The sequence below is a fragment of the Mustelus asterias genome, chromosome 6, assembly GCF_964213995.1.
Source record: "Mustelus asterias chromosome 6, sMusAst1.hap1.1, whole genome shotgun sequence".
In the NCBI taxonomy this organism is placed as follows: domain Eukaryota; kingdom Metazoa; phylum Chordata; class Chondrichthyes; order Carcharhiniformes; family Triakidae; genus Mustelus; species Mustelus asterias.
In genome coordinates this window covers 71,971,848-71,993,750 of record NC_135806.1, presented here as the reverse complement: position 1 = coordinate 71,993,750, position 21,903 = coordinate 71,971,848, and the positions used below count along the sequence as shown (strand labels likewise).

The 21,903-nt window shown below is 45.5% G+C and overlaps 2 protein-coding genes across 16 annotated transcripts in view; one reads left to right on the top strand and one right to left on the bottom strand.

Moving 5' to 3' along the window:
* LOC144494929 (nicotinamide riboside kinase 1-like) overlaps window positions 1-16,978 on the bottom strand; it is a 33,445-nt gene extending 16,467 nt beyond the window's left edge. For 3 of the 12 annotated variants that reach the window (XM_078214544.1, XM_078214550.1, XM_078214549.1), the window contains exons 1-2: window positions 16,124-16,264; window positions 801-883 (exon numbers count right to left, since the gene is read on the bottom strand). The gene's annotated coding sequence lies outside the window, so the exon portion shown is untranslated. Of the gene's footprint in view, window positions 1-800; window positions 884-9,869; window positions 9,948-14,615; window positions 14,690-16,123 lie in introns of those variants that run through there. The other 9 variants (XM_078214539.1, XM_078214545.1, XM_078214542.1 and 6 more) reach the window with 6 other exon arrangements.
* The window catches only part of ostf1 (osteoclast stimulating factor 1), a 76,460-nt gene continuing 71,010 nt past the window's right edge, over window positions 16,454-21,903 (top strand). For all 4 annotated transcript variants that reach the window (XR_013498177.1, XR_013498176.1, XR_013498175.1 and 1 more), the window contains exon 1: window positions 16,454-16,583. Coding sequence is in view for 1 of the 4 variants with exons in the window: in XM_078214538.1 (XP_078070664.1) it covers window positions 16,550-16,583 (34 nt within the window). In the remaining 3 variants the exon portion in view is untranslated. The remainder of the gene's footprint in view (window positions 16,584-21,903) is intronic.

The window sequence follows — 21,903 nt, the reverse complement described above, 5'->3', positions numbered from 1 at the left end:
GAGAGAAAAGAGCTGACGTTTCGAGTCCAGATGACCCTTTCATAGAAATCATAGAAACCCTACAGTGCAGAAGGAAGCCATTCGGCCCATCGAGTCTGCACCGACCACAATCCCACCCAGGCCCTACCCCCACATATGTTATCCGCTAATCCCTCTAACCTACGCATCCCAGGACTCCAAGGGGCAATTTTTTTTTAACCTGGCCAATCAACCTAACCCGCACATCTTTGGACTGTGGACTTTGTCAAAGCGGGTTATTATTATTATTATTCTATTAATATTAGTCAACATTCCATCTTGGAATCACGTGTGTGGCTGTTTCTGCTTTCCCAATCTTCCTCCTACCCTCATATACAGCTGTGCCACCTGTGGTGCCTTGGACTTTGCTTTGTCTGTACCCACCCCGCCACCACAGGAAACCACTACTTCGACAGAATTGAATACCTGTCAGTGAGCCAATGCACTAAGGGAACTCCTGTACTAACTGCCTGATCCTCCCCCATTCCCTCTTTACTCACATACTTTTAAGTAGCAGGGTGAACAACTCCAGAAAGGAATTCTCTACAAAACTTGCATGCTCACGAATGCACCAAAGTGGCCCTTGCTGCTGCTCAAGTTCCTCCAGACAATGACACTTCCTTCACATATGGTTGCCTTGGACTAGGGAAATGTCCTTGATTTCCGCATGGAGCCACACTTGTGTTCCATGGACCTGAAGTGCCCTGCCATAGCTGAATGTATCAGGCTGCTAATTAATTTAGAAAGAAACTGAAGAGTAAAATAACTTTGCAGTTACTCACCAGCCTCTTCTCTCGTGCTAATATCACTTGTGGTGTTTCGACTTCTCTCCCTGATGCTTTTGCTACTTCAGCTCCAAGCAGATCTTAAAAGTATTAAACACAAAAAAATTGGTATACTGATCTGTAAGGGGAAAATACAAGGGGGGGCACACTTTAAAATGGCAGCACAAGAAAGCACACTCTGAAATGGCTGCCTGGCACACACAGGGTTAACTGGGAAAGAAGCCAGAAAAACAGCCACAGGCTCCCGCTGTTCAGAAATAACGTCAAGCCAGAATCCTGACAGACAAACCACTTACAAAGTACAGATAGTGACTCATAGCAAACAAACACCTCAGGAAGCCAAAGCCAAGGGTTGAAACATCTTTAAGATAAGGAAACCCCTAAACAAAGAGCTTAGATTAATGTTAGAGGAAGGCAGGAAATATGAATGCGAGGGAACCGATTAGCACCCGCACAAGATGAAACTAGCCATTGATAGACCCATTCATAAAATGTTAAATGTCTGTACCTGTTTGTATTCTTGTAAACATGGGGAAATGTACCCATTCATGAAATGTTAAATACTTGTACTCACTTAAACAATGTGATAATCTTCGAATCACCGGTCTACCCATTGTGTAAAGGGTATAAAATTGAACCGCTCCCGGTATACAATTGAGAAAAGGTGTTCTATGAACATAGTGCCTTTTCTCCACGGAGCTCCGTTTAATAAATCGTATTTTCTGAATCTCGAAGTCTGACTACTGGTGGATTTTTCCCACAACAATTGGCGTAGTCGGCAGGATCCTATTACTGGTGAGATCGATTGGCCACGGTCGCAACCGGGGTAGAGATCGTGGAATCTGTGACAGTCAGACTGGATCAGAAAATACGGTTCATAAGGGGGAAACATTTGTACTGTTTATTTGTGATAATATTTGTTATAGTGATAAGTACTAACTGCTGATAGGAATAAGAATTACTGTGATTTGTGCTGATCAACAAAAGGACAAGGTAGTGCCTGTCTCAAAACCTCTGCCTTAGACTGGCTATTAAGAGCAGAAATCTGCCACGTGAAGGTCAGGAATTGAAGTGAGTGAGAGACACCAAGGGCACTAAAGGATTGTGAAGCACAAAAGGGCAGAAGTCGGTTTAACATCACCCTCTGTAGTGGCGAACAGACGCAGAGGTGCCAGCTGATTGCATGAAAGTTATTGAAAAGTTGGAAACTGTACTGTCAATGTGGTGAAAAGCGGGGCGGAACAGGAGTTTGATCAACTCTGACCTAAACCGAAATCCGGTGGAGAAGCACATTGCCGAAGTGGTAATCGTGGAAGCCGTGAGTATAACTTAAAACCCTTTAACGGCAGTAAAACACGGTGTGAGAATAGCAATAGTGGCCGGGGGTAGTGAAGTCCCTACGGTAGTTAACACACTTTGCTAAGAGTAGTAATAGTGGCCGGGGGTAGTGAAGTCCCTACGGTAGTTAGCACACTTTACTAAAGAATAATCGTGGCCGGGGTTAGTGAAATCTGCGAAATGGCAGATAGTGAAGTTAAAAGGGGATCTGCAGGTTCCCTGACTGAAATCTACATGACAGACAGGAAGGAGTTAATAAAGAGAATGCAAAAGGATGGCTGGGATACTTCTCAAACCTTAGAGCAGCAGAGAAAATGGATAGATAAAGTGAAAAGAGATAGAACAAAGAAAATAGGAATAATGTGAACACATCAGTTAGCAGGTCTAATTGAGCAAACAATTGCATCTACAAGGAAATGGAAAGAGGACAAAGAAAGAATTAAAGAACTAGAATCCCAAGTGAGGGAATTGGAAAAACGAAATCAGATTTTAGAAAGGTAAGAGGGAGGAGAAACTGATCCTCTGCCCTCTTATGAGTCTACCCAGCAAGGGCCAACGGCACCCTCAGGAGAGTGGGAACAGCTGGAACATAACTTAGCGCCCATAACTAGAGGGGGGACCGCAGCGCGACCCAAGGCAAATTATAAACCCTTTACCCCAGGGGAAAGACAGCAGATAATGGCTTCCCTGGGCAAATTACAAACCAGAAGCGCGAACACCACATTTTGGGAGGAATTAGACACAATCTGGGTAGGACATCAATTACACCTAAGAGACATACACCAACTGGTCAGGGCAGCCTGTCCAGCGGATAAATGGAGACAGGTAGTAGGTGGACCCGCTTCCCCTATAGCGCAGGATTATAGTGGGGGACGGTGGACACATGTAATCCCCCTAACAGCAGAAATAGATACCCAACAACCACCCTTCTTACGGTTTAAGGAAGAAATTCAGAGGGTCTTAGGGAATGCCCCCACTAACTGGAGCAGAATCACCACCACAAAGCAGCTTAAAGGGGAAGGAGCCTCTGAGTACGGGGAACGATTGTTCCGAATATACCAAGAGTGCTCAGGACAAGTGGACCCAGGGCGAGGAGATCGAGCATTCATCCAAGCTTTTAAGGATGGACTCTCTAGTGCCCACCAGATCATCCTAAAAATGGGAGTGATCATGTCCCAAAATTACGATGAGCTGGTGGAGTGGGCTGGCGGCGTCCCAGCGGAAGAGAAACCACAGGCAAGAGCAAGGTTAGAAAGGGTAGCAGCCTACAGTAACGAGAGTGAAACAAAACCCAGATTGATCTGCCACAATTGTGGACGACAGGGGCACTTTGCGAGGGATTGCGGGACTCCACGGAGAAAGAGCAAAACTAGGAACAGTGGTAAGCATTGCAGCCACTGTAAAAGACACGGACATACGGAAGCCGTATGTTGGCATAAGCATGGGAGACCCCCAGCCCAATCCACGTCCCCAGCTGAACCCCAGGAACAAAAGGACACCCAGGGTCAGCAAGATTGACGGTCTGCAGCCCCCGTCCACAAGGGTAAAAAGGAGGGAAGGATTTATGTGTCAGCACTGGTAGGGGGCAGACAATGCGAGATGCTAGTGGACACAGGGGCATCCATATCCGTTACCGACCTACCCTTACCCACTACGAATAAAGTGATTTATCTGACCGGGATAGGAGGGAACAAAACTCCCGCCTACCTTAGCGAGACCACGTTAGTAGAAATAAACAATCTATATATCCCAATGAAGTTCTATGTGTGCAGAAATAACGAGGGAACCATAATGGGGAATGATTTAATGAAAGAATATGAGATCTTGATAGATTGTGGGAAGGGAGAATTGATTTGGCCAAGACAGGACGGTCGAAAAATTAAAATAGGGAAACTCACAAGCCACCTCGAGACCATTAAGGTGGCCACAGTCACCACCAGAAAATGGGAGTTAGAGACAGGAGGGTTCGGAGCCATTTGTGCTTCCGTTCCCGGAGTATGGGCTGAGACGAAGTTAGATACCGGGTTAACCAAAACGGACCCAATAAAGGTACCAGGACCAGAGCATAAGCCACACAGGCAGTACCCAATTAAACCAGAAGCAGAGAAAGCTGTAGTAGAGATTGTGAAAGGGTTAGTGAAAAAGGGGATCCTGAGAGAAGCCACGAGCACCACTAACTCCCCAACATGGCCAGTGAGTAAACCTGACGGGAGCTATAGGCTCATGATAGATTACACTGGACTTAATAAAGTCACGTCCAAACTGCACCCCATTGTAGCAAGCCCTTCGACAATCCTGAATGGACTGTCACAGGAGCATAAAATATTTACAGTACTGGACATAGCCAATGGATTCTGGTCCTTACCCTTGGATCCTGAATCCCAAGACAAATTTGCATTTACAGTAGGGGACAAGCAGTATACCTGGACCCGTTTACCACAGGGATTCCACAACAGCCCCGCTATATTCCATCGAGTGATGAGTGACATCCTAAATAGGGTGGAACTGCCAGAGGGTAACACGACCTTACAATATGTAGACGACATCCTAATAGCTTCAGAGTCCAAGTCAGGACATCAAGAAGCCCTATACCTAGTACTGAGTGAATTAAAAGCCGCAGGGTTAGAAATCAGCCCCAAAAAGGCGCAGATCGGGAAGTCACAGGTCCTATACCTAGGGCACCTTATATCCCAAGGACTTAAAGAAATGCCGGCGGACAGGAAAGAGGCAATACAACAGATGCCGCGGCCGGTTAATATAAGAGGGGTTAGAAAGGTGCTAGGACTATTCAACTACAGTCGGAGTTTCATCCCAGGGTTCACAAAACTCGCAGAACCCATACAAAGACTCGTCAAAGGGGGGAAGCCAGCTTTAGACCCCGTAGAGTGGGGACCCGAGCAAGAAGAAGCTTACACTAAATTAAAAACAGAACTAATATCAGCCCCCGGACTAGGCTTACCCGATCTTAACAAAGACTTCCACATTTATTGTAATAATGAGGAAGGGTTCTATTCCGCAATAGTGACACAGGACCATGGCGACAGAAGGAGACCCATAGGGTATTATTCCACCGCAGAGGGGCCGGTAGTCACTGGACTGCCAAGGTGCATAGCCGCCTTGGATTGCGCCGCATGGGCTGTAAAGGTTAGCGAGCCAGTAATCATGACAGGGAACATAATCCTCCACACCAAACACACCTTGGTGGAAATGTTAAACACAGGAAAACTAAAGTCAGTCTCCAACATGAGAAGGGCTAAATGGGAAGCTGTCCTCCTACCTCCCAGTAAGTCCGTAACAATAATAAGGGATACGGGAAATAACCCAGCAGAAGGAATCTTAGATGGAGGAGAACCCCACAATTGTGGGGATGTGGATGCAGGAGAAGGAGAAGGAAGGATAAAGGACATGCCCCTGGTAACAGCGGAAGAGACCCTCTTTGTGGATGGGTCACGTAAATATGTGGAAGGATCACCCCGAACAGGATGGGCAGTCGTAAATAGTAAGCTAGAAACAGTGAGGTCAGGAAGAATTGACGGAAGCTTGTCTGCACAAGTGGCAGAACTGGTGGCGCTCACCCAGGCACTTGAGTTATCCGAGGGTAAGGCGGTAAACATTTATTCAGACAGCCGCTATGCCTTCGGAGTCATACATGATTATATGACAGCTTGGGGAAGGAGGGGGTTCATAACGACAGGGGGAACCCCTATCAAGCACCAGCAGAGAATTGAGGCATTATTGAGAGCTAGCGAGAGACCTAGAGAAGCCACAGTAATAAAAATTAAAGCGCACCAGAAGGAACCCGGAAGAGATAGCCCAGACTGGCTAAATTTCAAAGGAAACCAAACCGCAGATAGGGCAGCACAGATAGCCCTAGAGCAGGAAACGATTGATGAATTACCCATAGCAACAATAGAACCAACAGAAGCCGAAGTAGACATTCAGGGTTTACATGAGGATACCCCAAAGGAAGAAAAGGAGAAGTGGGAAGCGCAGGGAGCAGTCAAGGGGACAGATAACATTTGGAGACGAGAAGATAAGGTAATAGCACCAGAGTGCATACAAAACACCCTATTGGGATTACATCATGGACTCTCACATGTGGGTAGAGAGGCCATGATCACTAATATCGGAAAGGAGTGGTGGTGGAAGGGAATGGGAAAGGATATTGCCCGACACTGTCACCGATGCGTGACGTGCGCGCAACACAACCCTGGCAGACCCATAAAAATTAAAATGGGACACCAGCCGAGACCCAAGGGACCCTGGGAACATCTACAACTGGATTTTACAGGACCACTGCCACAGTCCCATGGCAAAACTTACTGTCTGGTCATCATAGACCAGTTCACCCGGTGGGTGGAAGCATTCCCAACTTCAAACTGCACTGCTACCACAGTGGCCAGAATATTGGCAGAAGAGGTAATCCCAAGATGGGGGGTACCCCTACAAATTGATTCGGACCAGGGAACGCACTTCACTGGAAAGGTAATAAAAACAGTGTGCCAATTAATGGGGATAAAACAAAAATTTCACATCCCCTACCACCCGCAGAGCTCTGGAATGGTAGAACGTATGAACAGAACACTAAAAAATGCACTTGCTAAGGCCATGCAGACATCAGGAAGAAGGTGGACAGAGGTATTGCCCACCATACTAATGAAATTAAGGGCGACCACGAACCGGACCACCGGATTAACCCCTTATGAACTAATGACAGGACGGGCGATGCAGTTACCAGAAAGCATCATAACAGGTGGGACCGATGTCGGTCCACTAAAAGATAAAATCAAGAGATACGTTCTGGACCTGAGCACCCAGCTAAAAGGGATGCGCAAATTGGTAAAAGACAATCAGGAAATAAAAGACGCAGAGAGGGAGCTGGAAATGCTCCCTGACGTCCCAACAGTGGGAAGTCGCGTCCTAGTGAAAACACTACCCGACAAACCAGGGTTTGCACCAAAGTGGAATGGGCCATATGAAATTATAATTAGTGGGGATACCTGTGCCTGCATAGACATAAGAGGGAAAGGTGTCTGGAAGCACTGGACGCAGCTGAAATTATACAAGGGAGATAAGTAGCTAAATCAATGAACTAACAGAACTGCTTTCCTCAACACAGGCAAAAGACTGCAAGCAAGTGCCGGCGTGCGCGGGTTAATAAACGAGATAAACTGTAAAAGATTAAAAGTGTAATATTAAGTTACAACTGTTGCGAAAATGTATGTAATCGCGTATGTAATTGTATTATTTTGTGTTGTGGTAACCGTAAATCTGACTGGGCTAGAAGACAACTTGTTTTACAAAGCCCACATACATTTACATGGGAATCGAGCTGTATGTTACCCATTAACACAATCTGTAGAAGCCCTATTTGTAGCCACCCCTGGGTGGACCCCTCATGACTTATATACTGTAGATACATCAGAGACACCCTGTAAGGGACAAATTGGCAAATATAAAAGAGGTTTACAGGGGAGATGTGTGGGACTTGTAAACCCCACAAATCCTACATGCGAGGGGTCCCAACAGGAGGGAGGAAAAGCTTGCCCAGACACTGCAAGCTATCCGCTTTGTTTCACGGGGCAGGGGTGGGGATGTGCCTATGCCTTAGTCCCTAAGAATGATTCTTGTGTACAGACACAGTGTGTCCGTCAACATTGTCGGATCAACAAGGGACGGATTATTTGTATTTGTGACGAACGAAAATGTTTAAATATAACCGCGGGAAGACAGCTTATTTGCGGGCAATGTAATGGGACTCACGTAAGCTCAGCCAAATGGACATACCCCTTTGATACTTACCAGGTGGTGGGATCAAACGGGAAGCTAAGTGAACTGAACAATTGGCAGTATGAGCAAACTCACAATCGGGACACTAAATGCTACCGGGCTAAGAAGGGGTATGTATTCCTCTTCAATGGTACCTACATGACAGAAACTCCAAACCTCCCAAACCGTTTTGCGGTAGGAACAATCGGGCCACTGACTGTTCCATGCCCTCAGAAGGGGTACATTCGGAGGAGAATAGTGACCCGGGCTATTAGCAGGGAATTCTGCGCTAACTGGGAAACCCCGAGTACATTGGGATCCTCACTGGGGTATGGGTTCCTCGGAACTTTATCTCTAGGAGGGTCAGCCGGGGTAATTGGAGCTAAGAAAAGAAACCATATTGTTTGTGGGCTAACAATCCTGGGAAACAGCACTTCAAAAGCATTGGAGGCTGTCAACCAAGAAATGGCTGAGTTAAGATTGTATGCGCAGCAGACACGATACGCAGTGGACTACCAGTTAGCACAACAAGGGGGAGTATGTGCCATCATAGGCGACAAATGCATAATCCTTGTCACAGATGAGTCTTACAATATTACACAAGTCATCAATGACATCAGGACGCAACTCGATAACTTTAGACAGGGACCCACAAGAGGAGGTAGTTGGCTGGCATGGCTGGTGGGAGAATCCTGGGAATCGTACCTGTTACATGGGTTGATTATACTCATTGTCATTATACTTGTCTGTTGTCTGACTGTGGGATGCCTTAAAGCCTGTTTTAAAATAATGTTGACAAGAATTGTGCCAGGAGCCAGTGTGTACATCGAAGAAGAACCCCTAATGAAGATCCCCGAAGACGTCAGAAGAAATGAAGATACTGGAAGAAATAAAGACATCAAAAGAAGCAAAGAAGGAGAGAAGAAAGAGAACCTGTATATGTGAATGTATGATTGGTGGTCTGAGGATTGTCCAAGCTATAATCCAACCAACAGGAGGGACTGTAAGGGGAAAATACAAGGGGGGGCACACTTTAAAATGGCAGCACAAGAAAGCACACTCTGAAATGGCTGCCTGGCACACACAGGGTTAACTGGGAAAGAAGCCAGAAAAACAGCCACAGGCTCCCGCTGTTCAGAAATAACGTCAAGCCAGAATCCTGACAGACAAACCACTTACAAAGTACAGACAGTGACTCATAGCAAACAAACACCTCAGGAAGCCAAAGCCAAGGGTCGAAACATCTTTAAGATAAGGAAACCCCTAAACAAAGAGCTTAGATTAATGTTAGAGGAAGGCGGGAAATATGAATGCGAGGGAACCGATTAGCACCCGCACAAGACGAAACTAGCCATTGATAGACCCATTCATAAAATGTTAAATGTCTATACCTGTTTGTATTCTTGTAAACATGGGGAAATGTACCCATTCATGAAATGTTAAATACTTGTACTCACTTAAACAATGTGATAATCTTCGAATCACCGGTCTACCCATTGTGTAAAGGGTATAAAATTGAACCGCTCCCGGTATACAATTGAGAAAAGGTGTTCTATGAACATAGTGCCTTTTCTCCACGGAGCTCCGTTTAATAAATCGTATTTTCTGAATCTCGAAGTCTGACTACTGGTGGATTTTTCCCACAACATGATCTATAAACTATAAACCTGCTTTAAAATCCCTGGGGTTAGCGGAGTCAGGTAACATGCAACTCCCACTCCAAATATCACATTGCGGGGAAACATGGGACTGATCACCCCCAATACCATACAGCTGGGAACATTGGAATTGCCACTCCCAATACCACACTGGGGAGCATGGACCTCTCACCCCCAATACCACTGTGGGGAACACAGAAACTCCCACCTCCAATACTACACTGCAGGGAACATGGGAACTCTAGTTTCGGGAGCTGTTCGGAGGAGGAGGAGCAGTCTCTGGGTGAGAATAAAAACTCACGTTAACCCGGGGATCGAGGCCTAGTTTCGGGAGCTGTTCAGAGGAGGAGGAGCAGTCTCTGGGTGAGTATAAAAACCTAACGGTAACTTCCTGTTTTCGACTTTTTCTTTCTTCAAAAGTGATGTCAGAGGGAAGCTGTGATCTGATTGGTTGATAGCAAATCTGCCCCAAATTTTAAAAAAAACACAGCTAAACTCGTAAACTTAAATTAAACTAATTAATTAATTAGAGATGGCTGGTCAGGTGATGTGCTTGAGCTGCTTGATGTGGGAGCTGGCAGATCCCATTGCGAGCTACAGCGACCACATCTGCAGTAAGTGTTGGCTGCTTGAAAAACTCCGGCTCAGAGTTGATGAGCTGGAGTCTGAGCTTCAAACACTGAGGCACATCCGGGAGGGGGAGACTTACCTGGACACTGTGTTTCAGGAGGCAGTCACACCTGTCAGAGTAAATAGTTTAAATCCTGCCAGTGGCCAGGGACAGCAGGGTGTGACTGCAAGTCAGGCAGGTAAAGGGAACCAGCAGTCAGGAACTCAGGAGCCTCAGCCCTTGACCCTGTCCAACAGGTACGAGGCACTTGCTCCCTGTGTGGATGGCAAACAGGGCTGCAGGAAGGATGAGTCAGCTGACCAAGGCACCATGGTTCAGCAGGCCATTCAAGGGGAGGAAGTAAATAGGCAAGTTGTAGTTGTAGGGGATTCTATTATCAGGGGGATAGATAGTATCCTTTGTGAGCAGGATAGAGTGTCCCGCATGGTATGTTGCCTGCCCGGTGCTAGGGTGCGGGACATCTCTGACCGGCTTGAAAGGATACTGGAGAGGGAGGGGGAGGATCCAGTTGTTGTGGTCCATGTTGGTACCAACAACATAGGCAAGTCTAGGAAAGAGGACCTGTTTAGAGATTATAAAGAGCTAGGATTCAAATTAAAAAACAGGTCCTCAAGGGTCATAATCTCCGGATTACTGCCCGAGCCACGTGCAAATTGGCATAGGGAGGCAAGAATAAGGGAAGTTAACACGTGGCTGAAAGAGTGGTGTGGGAAAGAGGGGTTCTTTTTCATGGGACACTGGCATCAGTTTTGGGGCAGGGGGGACCTATACCGTTGGGATGGTCTCCACCTGGACCGAGCTGGGATCAGTGTTCTGGCGAAGAGAGTAAATAGGGTGGTCAATAGGACTTTAAACTAGAGATTGGGGGGGGAAGGGAAAGTCAGGGAACCAAGAGGTGAAGGAATCAGTGGGAAGCGTAGCTGCTTAGGATTACAAAAAATCACGAAAAGACAGCGCTCAGGAGAGGTTACGATAGTCCCCATCTCACAAAATATGACACAGTGTCTGGAAAGGCTCAGTAAACCAAGGTCCACCACACTACGAAAACAAAAAGGGACGGTCAATAGGGAATTAAAGGTGCTATATTTAAATGCCCGCAGTGTCCGGAACAAGGTAGATGAGCTTGTGGCCCAGATTGTGACTGGCAGGTATGATGTGGTAGGCATCACAGAGACGTGGTTGCAGGGGGTTCAGGACTGGCAGTTAAACATCCAGGGATTCACAACCTATCGAAAAGACAGAGAGGTGGGTAGAGGGGGCGGGGTTGCCTTGTTAATTAGAAATGAAATTAAATCAATAGCACTAAACGACATAGGGTCAGACGATGTGGAGTCTGTGTGGGTAGAGTTGAGGAACCACAAAGGCAAAAAAACCATAATGGGAGTTATGTACAGGCCTCCTGACAGTGGACAGGGGCACAAAATGCACCACGAAATATAAAGGGCATGTCAGAAAGGCAAGGTCACAGTGATCATGGGGGATTTCAATATGCAGGTGGACTGGGTAAATAATGTTGCCAGTGGACCCAAAGAAAGGGAATTCATTGAATGTTTACAGGATGGCTTTTTGGAACAGCTTGTGATGGAGCCCACGAGGGAACAGGCTATTCTGGACTCAGTGTTATGTAATGAGCCAGACGTGATAAAAGATCTTAAAGTAAGGGAACACTTAGGAAGCAGTGATCATAATATGGTAGAATTCAGTCTGCAATTTGAAAGAAGGAAGGCAGAATCAGATGTGAAGGTTCTACAGTTAAATAAAGGTAATTACAGGCGCATGAGGGAGGAACTGACAAAAATCGACTGGAAGCAGAGCCTAGTGGGAAAGACAGTAGAACAGCAATGGCAGGAGTTTCTGGGAGTAATTGAGGACACAGTGCAGAGGTTCATCCCAAACAAAAGAAAGGTTATCAGAGGGGGGATTAGGCAGCCATGGCTGACAAAGGAAGTCAGGGAATGCATCAAGGCAAAAGAGAGAGCCTATAATGTGGCAAAGAGTAGTGGGAAGTCAGAAGATTGGGAAGGCTATAAAAACAAACAGAGGATAACAAAGAGAGAAATAAGGAAGGAGAGGATCAAATATGAAGGTAGGCTAGCCAGTAACATTAGGAATGATAGTAAAAGTTTCTTTAAATACATTAAAAACAAACGGGAGGCAAAAGTAGACATTGGGCCGCTCCAAAATGACGCTGGTAATCTAGTGATGGGAGACAAGGAAATAGCTGAGGAACTTAATAAGTACTTTGCGTCAGTCTTCACAGTAGAAGACATGAGTAATATCCCAACAATTCAGGAAAGTCAGGGGGCAGAGTTGAATATGGTTGCCATCACAAAGGAGAAAGTGCTAGAGAAACTAAAAGGTCTGAAAATTGATAAATCTCCGGGCCCAGATGGGCTACATCCTAGAGTTCTAAAGGAGATAGCTGAAGAAATAGTGGAGGCGTTAGTTATGATCTTTCAAAAGTCACTGGAGTCAGGGAAAGTCCCAGAGGATTGGAAAATCGCTGTTGTAACCCCACTGTTCAAGAAGGGAACAAGAAAAAAGATGGAAAATTATAGGCCAATTAGCCTAACCTCAGTTGTTGGCAAAATTCTAGAATCCATCGTTAAGGATGAGATTTCTAAATTCTTGGAAGTGCAGGGTCGGATTAAGACAAGTCAGCATGGATTTAGTAAGGGGAGGTCGTGCCTGACAAACCTGTTAGAGTTCTTTGAAGAGATAACAAATAGGTTAGACCAAGGAGAGCCAATGGATGTTATCTATCTTGACTTCCAAAAGGCCTTTGACAAGGTGCCTCACGGGAGACTGCTGAGTAAAATAAGGGCCCATGGTATTCGAGGCAAGGTACTAACATGGATTGACAATTGGCTGTCAGACAGAAGGCAGAAAGTTGGGATAAAAGGTTCTTTCTCAGAATGGCAACCGGTGACAAGTCCCGCAGGGTTCAGTGTTGGGGCCACAGCTGTTCTCTTTATATATTAACGATCTAGATGACGGGACTGGGGGCATTCTGGCCAAGTTTGCCGATGATACAAAGATAGGTGGAGGGGCAGGTAGTATTGAGGAGGTGGGGAGGCTGCAGAAAGATTTAGACAGTTTAGGAGAGTGGTCCAAGAAGTGGCTGATGAAATTCAACGTGGGCAAGTGCGAGGTCTTGCACTTTGGAAAAAATAGAGGCATGGACTATTTTCTAAACGGTGACAAAATTCATAATGCTAAAGTGCAAAGGGACTTGGGAGTCCTAGTCCAGGATTCTCTAAAGGTAAACTTGCAGGTTGAGTCCGTAATTAAGAAAGCAAATGTAATGTTGTCATTTATCTCAAGAGGCTTGGAATACAAAAGCAGGGATGTACTTCTGAGGCTTTATAAAGCACTGGTTAGGCCCCATTTGGAGTACTGTGAGCAATTTTGGGCCCCACACCTCAGGAAGGACATACTGGCACTGGACCGGTCCAGCGGAGATTCACACGGATGATCCCAGGAATGGTAGGCCTGACATACGATGAACGTCTGAGGATCGTGGGATTATATTCATTGGAGTTTAGGAGGTTGAGGGGAGATCTGATAGAAACTTACAAGATAATGAACGGCTTAGATAGGATGGACGTAGGGAAGTTGTTTCCATTAGCAGGGGAGACTAGGACGCGGGGGCACAGCCTTAGAATAAAAGGGAGTCACTTTAGAACAGAGATGAAGAGAAATTTCTTCAGCCAGAGAGTGGTAGGTCTGTGGAAATCATTGCCACAGAGGGCTGTGGAGGCCGAGACGTTGAGCGTCTTCAAGACAGAAATTGATACAATCTTGATATCTCGAGGAATTAAGGGCTATGGGGAGAGAGCGGGTTAATGGAGTTGAAATCAACCATGATTGAATGGTGGAGTGGACTCGATGGGCCAAATGGCCTTACTTCCGCTCCTATGTCTTATGGTCTTATGGTCTAACTCTCACTCCCAATACGGGGAACAAGGGGATCTTGCTTCAGATTCCCTGATTCCTTTCTGAATCATCCCCTCCTTTCCCCACAGCATTGCCTGTGCAGGGGATGCAACATCTGTCCTCTGACCTCCTCCCGTCTCACTGTCCAGTGTCCTGAACATTCCTCCCAGATTCAACTGTGATTTTGTAATATTTTAATTCAATAAACTGCATAGACTGCGCAGAGTGCATTTTCCTCCCCACTCTGGGCTTCCTGTCCTCATCCTTGGACACGGCAGCAACAAAGCTGAAAGCTGGAGAAAGAGCCTGGGATAACTCAGAGGGGGCAGATATGGCAGGAGAAGGGAAAGAGTGAGAGTGGGGGCAGCTATGTATGATATTTGTACGTAAAACAATACTTTTCACTGTATCTCAGTACATGTGACAATAATAAATCAAATAAAAGGAATATCCTCTATCTCCAGTTATTAATAAACTTACCTTTGCCAGCAATTGGGGAAGGAAGCACTGCAGCTCCGCAGCTAAACAGTAGCCGTCCTGCCCACCCTTCAATCCCAACCTTTATTAAAAAAAACAAAATACTGGAAGTACTCAGAGTCAGGAAATTACCCATGATTCAGGCTGTTGGCTTTCCACCAGAACACAGTAAGAATTTTAACAACACCAGGTTAAAGTCCAACAGGTTTATTTGGTAGCAAACACCATTAGCTTTCGGAGCGCTGCGCCTTCGTCAGATGGAGTGGAAATGTGCTCTCAAACAGGGCACAGAGACACAGAAATCAAGTTACAGAATACTGATTAGAATGCGAATCCCTACAGCCAGCCAGATCTTAAAGATACAGACAATGTGGGTGGAGGGAGCATGAAGCAAAGGTTAAAGAGATGTGTATTGTCTCCAGACAGGACAGCCTGCAAGTCCAGGAGGCAAGCTGTGGGGGTTACTGATAATGTGACATAAATCCAACATCCCGGTTTAGGTCGTCCTCATGTGTGCGGAACTTGGCTATCAGTCTCTGCTCAGTGACTCTGCGCTGTCGTGTGTCGTGAAGGCCGCCTTGGAGAACGCTTACCTGAAGATTAGAGGCTGAATGGTTGTAGGGATTCACATTCTAATCAGTATTCTGTAACTTGATTTCTGTGTCTCTGTGCCCTGTTTGAGAGCACATTTCCACTCCATCTGACGAAGGAAGGCAAATGGGATGTTGGCCTATATCGCAAGGGGGATAGAATATAAAAGCAGAGATGTCTTGCTGCATCTGTACAGGGCATTGGTGAGGCCACAGCTGGAATACTGTGTGCCATATTGGTCCCCTTATTTGCGGAAGGATATATTGGCCTCGGAGGGAGTGCAGAGAAGGTTCACCAGGTTGATACCAGAGATGAGGGGTGTTGATTATGAGGAGAGACTGAGCAGATTGGGTTTGTATTCGTTGGAATTTAGAAGGCTGAGGGGGGATCTTATAGAGACCTATAAGATAATGAAGGGGCTGGATAGGGTAGAGATGGAGAGATTCTTTCCACTTAGAAAGGAAATTAGAACTAGAGGGCACAGCCTCAAAATAAAGGGGGGTCAGTTTAGGACAGAGTTGAGGAGGAACTTCTTCTCTCAGAGGGTGGTGAATCTCTGGAATTCTCTGCCCACTGAAGTGGTGGAGGCAACCTCGTTGAATATGTTTAAATCACGGATAGATAGATTCCTGATCGGTAAGGGAATTAGGGGTTATAGGGATCAGACGGGTAAGTGGAACTGATCCACTTCAGATCAGCCATGATCTTATTGAATGGCGGGGCAGGCTCGAGGGGCTAGATGGCCTACTCCTGCTCCTATTTCTTATGTTCTTAGGAGCAGTGCTCCGAAAGCTAATGGTATTTGCTACCAAATAAACCTGTTGGACTTTAACCTGGTGTTGTTAAAACTCTTACTGTGTTCACCCCAGTCCAACGCCAGCATCTCCACATCATTTCCACCAGAAGCCAGCCTTCATTACCTGGTTCCCAGCTGGGCCTTCAGCAACATGGAGGGGGCGGGCCTTTCTTCTTGACATCATCGCGTCCAGCCCGACGGGGCGTTCCCCATTACGTCATCACGCTCGACATGAGGGGCGGGGCATTTGCACTGATGTTATCGCGTTTACCGTGAGGGGGCGGGCCGTTTTCCCTGATGTAATCGCGCTCACCCTGAGGGGCGGGGCATTTACACTGATGTTATCGCGTTTACCGTGAGGGGGCGGGCCGTTTTCCCTGATGTCATCACGCTCACACTGAGGGGCGGGGCGTCCTGCGCCGTACTTCCTGGTTCCACCCCGCACGCCCTGGGCCAGGACTTCCTCAATCCGGTGCAAACGCCTGGGATATTCTGTGGCAGCAGCAAATTTTACAACTTAAAAAGAAATACAAAATTAATTGCAGCAGCAATGTCGAAACCGCCGCCTAAACCAGCCAAACCCGGTAAGGTGCCTTTTCCCTACATGTTTCTATGGAGTCAATGACTTCTGATCTTGTTCCTGGAAAGTCTGTCCTGAGGAGTTCGGAGCTTCTCCTGACAGGCTGTCATTGGAACTTGGGAGTCCAGAGCCTCTACCCAATCCACTCCACACCTTTAAACACTATACACTGCTCTTAGATTTGAATATCATCCTGTCCCGGCCAGATACATTTTAAAACCTGTTTCTCCAGCAAAAGAAGTACAAGTCGGGCTAAATTTCACAAGAGTTGGTTCCTCTCCTCTTGGTGTTAAAGCAGCTTGAGTTCCATTGGGTGGGGTTGAGGAGGCAGCTGCCCCCGTGATTGACAAACTCCCACCTCCCGGCCTGTCACATATTAAACTGCTTCTGCTTTGCACTGGGCTCACTTATTTCTGGGTGTCAACTTGTGAGCTGGTGTCAACACAAGAAAAACTATCCTCTGAGATCTGCAGCAAGTTTTTATCCGCCCCGCCCCAAATGTCAGCTTGTCATTCTTTCTGCATGCGCTGCTAACACTTGTGGATTACCACGAGCAACCATAATTGTAGGGTTTTCTTCAACTATTACTTGAACGCAATAATTAAACTAAAAACATTGTGATTTACTCGTGTAATTGTAGAGCATTTGGTGCAAGAACCGAGAAGTGTTTCTCTGCTCGATGTGACGTACAGACCGCATTCTGATCTTTACCTCGGTCCAAACGTGCAATAGTTATATCTCCAGCAAAACGAAATCCCACCACCTAAAGCCTGTTGTTGAATCTTTATAAATGCTACAAATGGTAATTTGAGACCCGTGCTAGCTACTCTATTAGGGTCCGTGTCTCTGGAGATCCCCCTCCTCTCTGATTAGGAGCAGAGATTTTCTGCATCCAGCTGAACACAGGCGTGGCCCTGAGACACACGACCTCGGGTTGTGTATATTGCAGTCAGTGTAAACTCATCACAATCATGATGAGCACTCGACTGAACCATTGCCATTTTTAAACTCACAATCTGGTTTATTTGGTGCAAAATATCTTCATGAGCATAAAACCATTTTAGTAGATTTAACTTTATGGTAGCAACAAAAATAATACATTAATCATAGTTTTCCATCAAAATGGGCCTTCCTCACTTCACAAGTGTATTATTGATCAGCATGATTTTACTGCCAGTCATAACTACCACCTCAACATTGCTCCCCCGATGCGACCTCTATAGTTTGAGAGCAAGAGTTCTGTCTATTTAGCTGGTTGGAATAACTGAAATGACATGCTCAATGTCTAGCTCAGAACAGTCATCAAACCACAGCTGAAATATAAATATTTAAGATATGTATCACTAAGGCAGTCAGCTGGAAATTGCACAGAAACATAGACAATAGCAGCACTTGGCCGGTCGAGTCTGTTCCACCATTCATTATGGTCACGGCTGATGATGAAATTCAATATCCTGATCCCGTTGCAAAAGTAGGGCATTTGTCACAGAAACTTTAGTAACTTTATCCACAAGTACCACAGTAGCAAAACATTCTCAGCTACATAAAAGCAAATTACTGCGGATGCTGGAATCTGAAACCAAAAAAGAAAATGAAAGCTTTGACAAAGGATCGTCTGGACTCGAAATGTCAGCTCTTTTCTCTCCTTACAGGTGCTGCCAGACCTGCTGAGATTTTCCAGCATTTTCTCTATTCTCAGCTACATATTGCCTCAGTTTGAGACGGAACATTTCTTAGCTTCCCTCCATTTAGCTGCAAGTGAATATTGTTTGGTTTTTTTGGGGGGGGTGGGCAAAATATAATATATCTCTTCCAGGGGAGAAAACATCAAAATGTATTTTTTTTTCTGAGGAGAGATTTTAGCTAAAGCTATTGATTTAAAGCAATCTTTCTTTTGTTAGTAATTGGAGCTAAGAAAATGTTGCACAGGTTTTTATTAATTGGCTTTTGTATAATTTTTCAAAGATATTGCTCAAATGATGGGGTGATGTAGATGGTAGTTGTTCCCATTGTGTGCTAATTTTTCATGTTAGATCAGTAATTAATAGCACAGGCACCTTGATGGAGAGGGTTGAAATCGTTCTTGTTACAAATGTGCATTGTGATTTGAAAACAATAACATGTGGAAAACAGTAAACTTCCTAAATGACAACCAAAACAACAGCTTGTATTTATAAAACATGTATAATGCAATAAAATACCCCAAGCTGCTTCATGGGAAAATTATAAAACAAAATACGACGCTGAAAAGCATAATGAAATATGAGCTCATTGACCAAAAGCTTAATCAAAGGTAGATTTTGTGGAATGGGTGACCAGTCAAAAAATGCATTGGAATATCCAAGTCTAGAGGTAATGAGGGCATGAACATGAGCTGAAACAGGGCTGAACCAGCTGTCAATGTTGTAGAGATGGAAATAGGTGATTGTCTTAGTGATGGTGTTAATGTGTCAGAAACTCATCTTGGGGGTCAAATATAACACCAAGGTTGCAAATAAAGAAACAAAGCCAAAGGGGACCGTGGATTCAGAGAAGATTTTGAGTTGAGTGTTCTACATAATTTTCACCTTGTTTGATAGTGGCAAATCTGAAACTCAAAAGGGACCAAAGCAAAGTACTGTACATAATAGAAATAAAAATGAAAGACAAGCACTACATGGGTGTGATGAACTTCCAGAAAAGAGAACTAGGATGTATGTTGAAGTATCGTGCAACCTGTCTGAACAACATAAGGCAGTGAAGCACACTGGATTTTTATATATTTGGTTTAAAAGGGATTTTGGTGTCGGTTATGTTAGGGAGGCACAGAACTATGTAAAATGTTGATTATAACAATCAGGCGGAATACTAAATGAAGCAGCTCTAAAAAATGTGCACGCTAGCATTTCACATTAGTCTTGAAACAATGGAGAGTGGTTGAACATAACGTGTGGTGTGTGTACTTAATCTAAGAATGGTTTTTACCCGGGACTTAGAAAAACGTGCAAATTAGCTGCAGTGAGCTTCCACACAAGCTTTAGGAGCTCAATTATACTAATTTTCAGATAGCAGGGAAGAGTCAGATCAGCATTTCTCTCCCACTTTCTAAATCTCTGTCTGGAACAGGGAGATTGAGTCTGTATGGAATCACCCATGTCCAGGAGTTGACTGTGTACCTCTATTACTCTTTTTATTTGATGAGTTAGTGATATAAAATAAACTAAACTTAGTCTGATATTCTATTTATGTATTTCATTCACTCGTTGCAACCTCCTGATTAACAGCAACCTAAGTTTTTTTTTAAAGTTTATTTATTAGTGTCACAAGTAGGCTAACATCAACAGTGCAATGAAGTTACTGTGAAAATCCCCTAGTCGCCACACTCCGGCGCCTGTTTGGGTACACTGAGGGAGAATTTAACATGGCCAATGCACCTAAGCAGCACGTCTTTCAGGCTGTGGGAGGAAACCGGAGCATCCGGAGGAAACCCACGCAGACACAGGGAGAACGTTCAGACTCCGCACAGACAGTGACCCGGCTGCCTGGAGCTGTGAAGCAGCAGCACTAACCTCTGTGCCATTCTCACTGCCCCATCCTATTTTGTGGCTGAACTTCCTGTACTCGCTGGGAGCTATGTTCATATCCAACTTGCTCCCATTAGTCCTGACCCTGTGGACTCTGCCACCAGATTAACTATCACCATGTCTCTTTGCAGCTCCCTCTAGAATAACCGTTCTCTTGTGAACAACATCTTTGCCATCCATGAGCTTGTTGTGCATGGTTGCATTGACATCATGTCCTTGACAGGTAGAGAAAATGCTGGAAAATCTCAGTTGGTCTGGCAGCATCTGTAAGGAGAGAAAAGCTGACGTTTTGAGTCCAGATGACCCTTTGTCAAAGCTAAAAGGCACAGAAAGTGGATATATTTATACTGCAGGGTGAGGGAATGAAAGATGAGTCACTGCCACAGAAACCAGGGGAAAGGTTGCTAATGGCAGTCTATAGAGAGAATAAAGGGTGTGAATGGCCAAATGGCAGAGAAGCTAAAATCAGAGGATAGGCTGTGACAGATGAAGATGTGGGGGGAGGGGAGGGGAAGGGAATGGGTGGGAGAGAGGTAAAATTTAGAAAGGGGGAGAAAAGGTAAAGAAAGGGGGGATAAAGTAGGGGGAAAAGAGTGGGGGGGGGGAGGGGAAGAAAAATGAAGAAAGATGAAGAAATAAAAGGTAGAGAACAGTAAAAAAAAAATTAAATAAAATGAAAACAACCGGGTCGAGGTGAGATAGAGCAAATCATCTGAAGTTGTTGAATTCGATGTTGAGACCGGAAGGCTGTAAAGTGCCTAGCCGGAAGATGAGATGCTGTTCCTCCAGTTTACGTTGAGCTTCACTGGAATATTGAAGCAAGCCAAGGACAGATATGTGGGCATGGGAGCAGGATCGTGTCTTAAAATGGCAAGCAACCGGAAGCTCAGGGTCCTGATTGCGCGCAAAGCGAGCACCCAGTCTACGTTTGGTCTCTCCGATATAGAGGAGACCTCATTGGGAGCAGTGAATGCAATAGACCAAATTGAAAGAGGTGCAAGTGAAACGCTGCTTAACCTGGAATGAGTGTTTTGGACCTTGGATGTTGAACATGGAAGAGGTAAAGGGACAGGTGCTGCACCTTCTGCGATTGCATGGGAAGGTGCCATGAGTGACAGGAGAGGTGTTGGGTATAGTGGAGGAGTGGACTAGGTTATCCCAGAGGGAACGGTCTCTGTGGAATGCTGACAGAGAGTGAAGGGAAGATGTGTTTGGTGATGGCATCACGCTGGAGTTGGCGAAAATGGCGGAGGATTATGCTTTGTATGCAGAGGCTGGTGGGGTGAAGTGTGAGAACCATGGGGACTCTATCCTTGTTCTGGGAGGGAGCGGAGGGGGCAAGAGTCGTGGTGCGGGAGATGGACTGCACGCTGTTGAGGGCCCTGTTGACAACTGTAGATGGGAATTCATGGTTGAGGAAAAAGGAGTACATATTAGAAGCACCAATTTGGAAAGTGGCATCATCGGAACAAATGCGACAGAAGCGAAGGAGCTGAGTGAAAGGGATGGAGTCCTTACAAGATGTAGGGTGCGAAGAGCTGTCGTCCAGATAGCTGTGGGAGTCAGTGGGCTTGTAATGGATATTGCTAGATAGTCTATTGCCGGAAATGGAGACAGAAAGGTCAAGGAAGGGAAGTGTCTGAGATGGACCAGGTGAAGGTGATGGAGGGGTGGAAACTGAAATCGAAGTTGATTAATTTTTCAAGGTCTGGACGAGAGCATGAAGCGGCACCAAAATAGTCATCGATGTACCAGTAAAGG